Source organism: Montipora capricornis, unplaced genomic scaffold, assembly GCF_036669925.1.
Source record: "Montipora capricornis isolate CH-2021 unplaced genomic scaffold, ASM3666992v2 scaffold_272, whole genome shotgun sequence".
NCBI classification, from domain to species: domain Eukaryota; kingdom Metazoa; phylum Cnidaria; class Anthozoa; order Scleractinia; family Acroporidae; genus Montipora; species Montipora capricornis.
The window spans coordinates 1-10,000 of record NW_027180018.1 but is presented as its reverse complement, the minus strand read 5'-3'; the positions used below and the strand labels follow the sequence as shown (position 1 = coordinate 10,000).

Genomic DNA, 10,000 nt, shown 5'->3' with positions numbered 1-10,000 from the left:
TTTCGAATTGCGCTTGTAAATTGTCGTTTCGCTTCCTGAGACTTTTAACTGTGTCTGTAGGCATCTCTAACAAGTTGTCTAAGTTATGTCTAGAATACTTTGGAGCGGTTCACAACACGACCGCTTGCTCGCTCGCTCGCTCGCTCGCTCGCTTACTCAGAAACCAAAACCATATTTTTCCCCTTTTTGCCGATAATATTAACCTCTTACATGTACTAACCGAGTGCGCGGTCGTGGCAGTATGCGCGAGGTCCGTGCAAAAGCGACTGAAGTGAGATGTTATTAAGTGGGATGCATATCATGCATACCACGGTAATAGACCACTTGAGTTTTTTTTATTTTTCATTGTAGTCACAAATATGCATACCCCAGGGATAGTAGATTATCCGCTCGATAAGCACCCCGTATGCTACAACCGGAACCATCGCGCCTGGAACTCGGGCCACGGGCACCAGTAGCGAGTAAGTTCCCACCATAGTTAGAAGTTCATCAGCTATTCACGAGCATTGTCGCCTGGAGGGCCACTCGGTGGACCCAAATAAAACAAAAGTACTATCAACCGAAGTTAACACCTTCAAACGCAGGATAAAAGAAGCTATTCAAATTAAACTTACGAAACCGGCGTTAAACAGAGACAATGGTTACGAATTAGCAGCCATCTATGACACAATTCTAACCCCCAAGAGGCGTTAAAAACCTTTTTAAAATTCATCTTTTTAACATTCATATCATTGACTGATGAAGTCCGGTTGAAAAACGGACGAAATATTTCATAAGTTTTTAACTTTTAGCTCCGAGTTTGTAAAACTTTTTAACTTTTATTATGCTTCCGGAGCAGGAAACAAATGTTTTTGATTGTAAGTTTTGTAATCTTATTTCACATATCATAAAATCATGCACCAACTCAATGGCAATAACTAGTCCAGGTATGCTCGTTTGAAAAGCCAGGTTTTAAGTAAGCCTTTGAATAGAGATATACAATGACGTGATCGGACGTTATGAGGGAGTGAATTCCACAGCTCAGGGGTTGCGCAAAAGAAAGCTCTCTTTCCATAAGAGTTAAGATTATAAGAGGGCTTAGACAGAAGATGGAGGCCAGACGACCTTAGAGTCCTTGAAGATCTATAAGATTTGATTAAGTCAGACAAATAAGACGGTTAGTTGTTGCTTATTTTAAAAATAAGAAGTAAAATCTTATATTGAATTCCTTGCCCACTGGGTAGCCAAATTCTGTAGGCTACGCAGAATTCGAGTAATATATGAGGATTTGTGAGAAAAGGTGAGGACTCTGGCTGTAGCATTCTGTACCAGTTGTAGACAGGCCATAAAAGAAGCGAGTTGCAAAAATCTAATTAGAAGAAATGAATGCGTGGATAAGTGTCTCACAGGCCTTAACGCTGATATGTTTCCTGATTTTGCAAATGTTCCTTAAATGAAAAAAGCAGGATTTACAAATAGTAGCAACATGCATGGTGTTCAAGAGACATATCCTCGTCTAGGATAACACCTGAATTGCGACAGTATTGTTGTGCTGATTGTTGAGGCCCCATTAGTGGAGGGAGGAATTTAAGTATCCCGTATCTCAAAAAATCCTGAACTTTATCCCGTTAATTCCTGTGGTTTGTATCACTATAATACCATTTCGGTTTTTTAAATATCCTGCATCCCCCCCCCCTAAATATCCCATATCTCTATAAGTTTTTTACCTAAATCTCCTGTATTACTGATAACCCCTAATAGGGCCTTGTTGTTTCCACTGGATAATTTAGTAGGATTAATAATAAGAAATAATCTCTTTCTGTTTTTAATAATAATAATAATAATAACTTTATTTATATAGTGCTAAAATCCAATAATTGTCCAAAGCGCTCCCTAATTACAATATTAAAATAAATAAGATAAATAGAATAAAATATCTACAATGTACAATATAATTAAAATATAAGCCTAAGTTATCTACTATATAAAAATGTAAACGTCTTTAAACAAAAAGGTGTTATAAACTATATGCTAACTTAAATAAAAAATTTTTACAACAAATAACTTCTAGTTAGATTATAGCTTTATCTTTCTGGTAATCTCTCCCCATTTTCCGAAGTTTACCCGTGGTTGTAGTTCACTGTAACTGGACAATTTGTGTTAACTGTTTGTGCATCCCACGCCGGGATACGTCCTTATAGGCGTCCTGTTTATCATACTAGTATGGCATAGTTTCTTTGAGCGATCGGACGCTTTTCAGCTTGGTGAATGTCCGTTATCCAAGAGCAACCAACCAGCAAATTAAGCCAAAAGCCTTTTGGGACTTTTGGGAGACATTTGAGACATCTCTAAGCTCCTTGTGATGTACGAAGGCTGACTAAAGAGTTGTTTTTATCACCTAGAAGAATTTGATCTGTTCGGATATCTAAGCTGAAATTTAAAGTGTCCGAAAATTTTAGGGAATGATATCTTCATTTCAGAAATTGCTAGCTGAACGTTACCTTCTAAGAACTTCCAAACGAACCATTTGTTCATCCGAAACTGCTAGGAGACCTTTTTTAGTGCCAAAAATTGCAAAAATATCCAATCCGAAAACGTAAGGGACTACCTTTCCCAGGTTGCGAATCTTTTAGGTGAGGTTTTCAGTAGTAAAGAAATCTGTAGCTGTCTGGCAACATAGAACCGAAATTCTTAGAAGAGTTTGCCGGACTCACCCGAACACATATTTTATCGACGACTATCGTTGACTGCCACTAGAGACCTTAAAGGGCGGGACACGCTAGGCGACAAGTCGCAGCGACATGTCTCTGCGACAAATTGCTCCATGATGTGTACTACTTGCAAAACAAGTCGCTGCGACACGACGCTAGTTACCGCGGTGCATACGCAGTGATCTCGTATGAGGGGGAATGTGAACTAGTTTTCTAATTCAATATGGCTGACCATATGACGCTCTCTCATTGGTTCATTTATATTTTGTCGCAGCGACTTGTTGCCGGAAGTGTCCACACGATGCGACAACGCTGCTTTCGCTTTCGCTTTCGCTTTCAAACTGGTTTGAATTCGTGCGACTGATCGCAGCGACAAAATTCTGCCGCAGCGACAATGATTTTCATGAAATTAACCGTGTCACACAAGGCTATTTTTGTGTGCGGCGAGTTGTCCCCGCGACGTGTCGCAGCGACTTATCGCCTAGTGTGTCCCGGCCTTAAGCGAGGACGACGACGACGGCGGCTACGAGAACGTAGTCTAAAAATATTATTTCCCGTTACTGTATTAATTTTGCGATTACTCCATGTTTCTCGGCTTGGAACTTGGAATTCATCGTCAGGTGCTCTCGTCCTCCACATGACCTCAAATTTGATCATTTCACGTCGTTGTTAAGAAAACAACGATAAAGAAATGTCTCAAAATGTAAAACGCACGTGCAGGGCGTGCAAAGCTATTGTTTTTGTCCACTAAATATGCAAATTTGCATTCGTCGTCGTCCTTGCTTAAGGTCCCTACTGATCCAACGTACACCGACAGGAAGATTGTCCACGGTTGGTTGCTTCAAAACTCCACAAAAACTCACGCTTTTACAGTGTCCTCTATACACAACACCATGAGCTTAGTCATGCATCAGTCAATTCCGGCAGTGCCCATCCCCCCCCCCGGGCTACCCCCAGGGCATTAGCATTTTTTTAAAAAAATTGGGCAAATTCCCTGGGGTGGGGACACATGAAGATGTCCCAAATGCCCCAGAGTGGGGACGAAGAAAGAGGGCAAATGCCCCGCCCCCGGGATCGAAATAGCCGTGTTCACGTCGGTGATCGTTTTTTGATAAACCAAATATAGTTCACCTTGTCGCTCTGAAGAATCAAGACATTTTAAATGATGATGAATCGCATTTTAAGTTCGCAAGATTTGTCTTGAAGAGCGCATCATTTGAATTCGCAAACCTTCTGTATTTTAACGCCACTTTCATGAATTTATATATTGCTAGGCTAGTTTTGAAAGCGAAATGCGAAGTAGTCGTGTTTACTCAGTCTGCACGTCAGTGATTGTTTTGTGATATTAGTTCACCTTGTCACTTTTATATATTCATATGCTTACAAGTATAAATGAAGAAATACCTAAAATTCAGAAAACATACCTTTAAAAACATCCACAAGTTTTTCGAGTCCGTGACGGACAAGCCAGTCTCTAACGAAGGCCTCGTCTTTTCTGATAAACTCGTCCATGTTAATTCGAAAACACGTGTGTCAAATGCCCGGGGGTCGCCCCGGGGTAGGCTAATGTTTAGCCCCGGGCCGCGACTAAATTGCGAATGCCACACACCGGGGACTGACAACTTGAGCAAATGCCCCGCGGTTGCCCGGGGGGGGGGGGGGGAGGGCACCGCTGGAATTGATTGATGCATTACTCGGCGTCTACAACTTTTCATTTTCCCGTTCAAATATTATTCCTCTCAGCCAGTCCATACGCAATATCACCATTTTTGTCAAATGTGCATGAATGAAACAACAAAAACAACGTGGACGTGAATCTAAATAGTTTGCGGAACAGACGAATTTCAAAAAACAACAACCGGAAATGCATTACATCTGAAAAATTAGCCCTTTCCTTTTTCCTTTACGGTGGGGAGAGGAAAGACACTGGGAACGAGGTCGTTTAAGATATGAAGAAAGCGAACGCAATATTCCCCACTTTCTCCTTTATGTTGAGTCACGAATCCTCTAAATGAGAGCAATATGGCGGAACAACCTGGCGACCGTTTAATCAAGTTGTCTTTTGACTTTATCACGAAAACCCCGATTGGAAAGCTGAAAGTTGCAGAGCTTGTTTTCACACTTTTAGCTGGTGCTTGTGCATCCTCTGTTGAATCCTATTATCACTGTAACTGTAGCGCCAAACTTGGTTTCTTATCTTTCGTCTCGTGGACCGCTTTTATCAACATCCTAATCGACATGATTATCCATCTTATTGGCTTGTGGGAAAGGCTTCATTGGATTTTCCGCCACCCTGCACTCTTCTGCGTTCTCTGCATCCTGGCAGTCCTTGGGTTTATAATCGGTTCCGCACTCAGCGCTACCTGTGCCATAGAATTGTGTGTTTTAAATCCAACAACCACTGGTGTAGCGGCGTTCTTCGGTTTCGTTTGTCTAGGTTTGTTCGTGGGCGAGACCTACCTTCAATTCACTATCTACAGGGGCATGAATGACGAAGCTAGGCAGCAAACTTCTGGGCAAAGCAAAGCTCCTGATTACATTGAACCACCTGTGGGCCCTCCTCCACCCTATAGTTCGTCTGGCGGAGTCGTGTGATGACAGTGTCAATCCGATGCGTTCATACCACATTTTGCGCTTGCAATTTTTGTACACCATGTATCAGGACATGTTAGCTACTTCTTTTGGGTTAAAGAACAAACCTCTGGTCACTCAAATTTATTGGAAGCCTGATAACAGGTGTTGGCCTCAAATGTGAAAGCAACGTAACGTAAATCAATTCATTTTCCGTTTTCAAACATTGTGCTTGGCGTGGACGAAAGTCATTTGGTTAGACAGCGTGCAGTGCGGCAAGCAGTGTGGTTAAAATGTGAAAAACAGCTAATATACAAGTTAAGAGTCCAGAACTTTTATGTCAAACGAAAAGAATAAGAGGAGCTATGGGTTTGTGTTGAACCTTTGATATTTACAAGAAACTGCACACACGTGACAGAGGCAATGTTACTACTTAAAAGAAAACTATCAGGATTGCAAAATTAAAAGTATTATAATAATGTTTATGATTTATTTAAGCACAGGATCTTGATCCTTATCGCGAAAAGTGGTCTTCTAAAGAGTCGTGTGCATTAACACTAATAAAAGAATACATTACCCAGGAGTGCCGATTACACATAGTTCAACATCCTGCAACATTCTTTGCTCATCAGATGTTGAACCATGTTGCACAGATAGGTTGAACGGAATAGAGCTGATCTCCATTTTTGTTCAACAACGTTCAACGTGTTGAATGGCATATTTCAACATGGCATGACACACTCTTCAACATTTGTTGAACAACAGCTGCAACATTTGTTGGTCATTGAACCATGTATCACTGGCTTAAGAGCGAAAACTTTCTAATTTACAATAGCGGAATAAAAACTATTTAAAGTAGTGGCCTGCTTATTCATATTTCTAACAGCTAGGAAGGCCAAATTGGATCAGTGGTATGTTTTAGATATTGATCAACGGTGTAAAATGTTTTATATTGGTTCATATCGTTCCATCTTATAGAGCTTTTTTTCTTTCCTAATCTATTTTTTATATTCTTGTGTCCTGAGCCAGATATCATCCCTTAAGGCAACAGCTTCTCATGTCTTAAAAATGTTTATTACTGACTCCGGACAGCACAAGGTTCAGCATTTAGAGCATTCTTAGAATAAAAATCAGCAATATCAAAGTTGCCGAGCAACATTTCAATGACTCCCATTAGGCTGCGAAATTAATTTAGTGAGCCTGCTCTCAGGCTACTTTGATATTGCTGATTTTTACTCTTAAATATTACTAACTCCTTTAAGGAATTTATGAATTTAACATGGTTCAGCTATGCCTGTTGAACATTACAGATTCAAGCAAATGGTTTTGTTTTTTACTTCTACAAATTACATTTAAACCACTCTGTCTTTTTCTGCCTTGTTGTCCAGTGAGCCAAAATGAGTCCATTCTTCCTTTCAACATTTAAAGCCAATGTTGAAAAGCTAAGAATAAAACGACAAAGCCAAAGGATCCAAGGATGATTTTGAAATGGATTTTGATCACTTTGTAAAATCCAGCTATTTTAATTCCTCATCTTATGCCCCAGAGTAACCCTGGTTTTTGGTAGTGACTCAAGTATAGTCACAAGTCAGAGAAATGGAAATGGAAATTGTTTACCCATGGAACACCTTAAGAGCACTCAGGAGCTTGTTCAACATGTGTCCGTGCATTCCGGATTGAATTGGAATTTGGCTGTGTTGGTTTTTGAGGAGAGGGGAAAACCGGAGTACCCGAAGAAAAACCTCTCGGAGTAAGGAGAGAACCAATAACAACCTCAACCCACATATAACACCGGGACCAGGAATCGAACCCGGGCCACATTAGTGGGAGGCGAGTGCTCTCACCACTGCACCACCACCCTGACACTGAGACACAGATGCACGTGTTACTTGCTCAAAAATATTATTAATTGTATTATGTTTTATCAAAGGTTCATTACTTTTGAGTTTGCGTTCGTTGCCAGTGCATCTGCTTGGTGAAAAACAAACTCTGCCTTACTGCCCCTTTTATAAACATGTGGACTCCGCAACATTCGAGTGGTAAAACGTCAGTTAAGTTTTTTGCTGCCACCAATCACTGCCATTGAACTGGGTGATAAGTGGTGTTCAGCACTGTCATTGGCTTATTCAGATCTACTTTGTTGGTTTCTGTGTTAAGTGGTGTGCTTTGATAACTGTTGCAGCAATTGTGAGAAACAATCATTGACTGGAATTCAAATTTGTAGAGAAGAACTATCCCTCTGCATGCTGTATAACATTAGACAAAGTGCACATTTCATCTCCCCTGTATTGGTTCATGCCTGGCTTTCACAAAATTAATATATCAGAAATTTAGATTTTGTACCCTGTGCTGCATAGCCACAGTGGCCATGCGAAAGTTGGACATATGTAAAAAGAAAAGACTACAAGAAGGAAGGTACCCAATAGTTCTTGAGTTGTACTAATGTGCGAGCCAGTGAGCCATGCGAGCCATGACTGCGAGCCATGCGAGCCAACATGGCGAGCCATGCGAGTCAACATGCGAGTCACACAGTTATTGAAAGCTAACCGTTTTAAAATGGGTGCTTAGACTGTTTATCGGCACTATTTGAAATGGGTGCTTAGACTTAAATGCAAAATCGCATGGCTCGCTGGCTCACAGATTTAGCAGACCCATAGTTCTTCCCACTTTTACTGTGTAGATTACGATTTACTTCCTCATGCAGTGTCAAAATTTTCGTTACAAACATGTAGCATGTCAACGTTACAATTTTGACTGGTCACGCAATCCGGAGATTGCCGGTTTTCACTGTCACACCATCATCAAAACCATTCTACAAATAAGGTCAGAATCAAAGATAAAAGAAGATGAATACATCAACAGTCTCACAAAGGTTCAGGTCTGTGCGATGTTTCGTGCGGGAGATATTCGAAGAAATGTTTTACCTCAAATTTATAAGGCTTTGTATGGAGACGCCATGTCTGTGTCCCTCTCAGGGGCACAAATATGGCGGCCGGAAGCTGACAAAAACATATGTCATCGACGTTTGCTATAAAAAGCCAGTAGTCGTCTTCTGAGGGCTCATAAACATCTATGTGAGTACTTATTCTCATACAAGGACTGTTCAGATTGCAAAATCTCAGCAGATAAGTCACTTTTTAACCTTCGTGATAGCATTCTCCGACCCCAATTTTTATATCGTGTCACGCAAAAGCTTAGAAATTCAACCTTGCTTCATCACAAGACGAAAAACCCTATCAAACTGTAAATATGTGAAAAGACAAGTTTTCAGCTGTTCTAATAACTACTAAACCAAAATCTCAAAAGGATTGATAATTCCCTTTTTTTTTTTTTTGTTTTGATGACGTCCCTGCAAAACCAAGAATAGATTGTGACAATATTGACAGAAAAATCCACCCTGAAGTGAACACGTGATAAACGTTCAAAATGGCCGAACCAGCGGCAGGGTTAGTCAAGTTCTCCTTGGATTTTATCACGAAAACCTGGATTGGAAAGCTCAAAGCTGCAGAACTCATTCTCACACTTCTAACTGCAGCGATCAGCGACTTTGGGATTTCCTGGGTGTGGTGCGGCTGTGGCCCAAGAGTCGGGTTCCTTACGTGGGTCGCTTGGATCGCATTTATCAACGCCTTGATCGACATGATTATTCACCTTATGGGCTTGTGGGAAAGGCTTTATTGGATCTTTCGCCATCCGGCGATCTTTTGCGTTCTCTGTGGTCTAGCAGCCTTTGGTTTTTTGCTTGGCTCCTCTTTGATGGCTTCGTGTGCAAACGTTTCGTGTGTCTCAGACAAAGCTTCCGCAGGGGCATCGGCGTTCTTCGGTTTCATTTGCCTTGCTTTGTTCGCTGCTGAGGCCTACCTTCACTTTAAGATCTACAGAGGCATGCAAGAAGAGGCCAGTAATCAATACACCGAGCAAGGAAAGGTCCTGATTATATCGATCCTCCTCCGGCGTACGAACCCCCTTCGAGTGGAGTTGTGTGATGCCAGCTGCCAGCTGGTGTCACTTCCCAATGTTAGCACTCAGTCACTGAGATGAACATTTTTATCATATCTGTTTCATGGGAGGCCCAGAAGTTCAGGAGCGGAGAAAGACTATAAGTAACTTTGTAGTTAATTAAAAGGCTAAATTGCAGAATACCCCGGGACTTTTTCTTATTTACGCGTAGCCGGCTACGCGTAGCCGGCTACGGAGAGTGGCTACGCGTGGCTACGCGTAGCAACTAATTTAAATTGGTGATCACGAGTGATCACGGAATATGGCAACGGAAGAAACTAAGAAGCGAAATCTGGTAACGAGTATGGACGAGTGTAGTTCCTCCGGCCACAGAGAGGAATGTGTCAAAGTCATGTTGTTCTATGCCATAATTTTTATTTTTTTTACACATAGCTTTTTATTATGATTCACACTACTTACACCACTGGTACATCTACTTACACACTTTACAAAAATTACACAATTACAACTACTAAAATCGATTATATTACCATCAAAACTATTTAACAATTGAATTGCGTACGCACTACTTACAATACCAAGCACTTACAATTACAGGTGCTACTTACAATAATACAATTGCAATACTTACTCTACATATGCCTACATTCGTTTCGGTAAATCATTTCATACCACAAAAGGCATTTAGGGTTAGGGTTAGCATTAGCATTAGCAAAACACTACGAACACCGGAACTCTTAGCTTTAATTTTGACGCGTAGCCACGCGTAGATGCGTAGC

The 10,000-nt window shown here is 41.0% G+C and overlaps 1 protein-coding gene and 1 pseudogene across 1 annotated transcript; both read left to right on the top strand.

Annotated features, from left to right (window-relative positions):
• Positions 1-4,484: 4,484 nt before the first annotated feature.
• Positions 4,485-6,119, top strand: LOC138035153 (uncharacterized). The gene has a single exon (XM_068881981.1). The coding sequence runs from the start codon at positions 4,713-4,715 to the stop codon at positions 5,283-5,285; it is 573 nt and encodes a 190-aa protein (XP_068738082.1). The 5' UTR covers positions 4,485-4,712; the 3' UTR covers positions 5,286-6,119.
• A 2,543-nt stretch (positions 6,120-8,662) lies between these two features.
• LOC138035156 (uncharacterized) lies at positions 8,663-9,262 on the top strand (annotated as a pseudogene).
• Positions 9,263-10,000: the final 738 nt, after the last annotated feature.

Coding starts and splice junctions, on each gene's coding strand:
- LOC138035153 (XM_068881981.1), top strand. CDS start 4,713: ATGGCGGAACAACCTGGCGACCGTTTAATCAAGTTGTCTTTTGACTTT.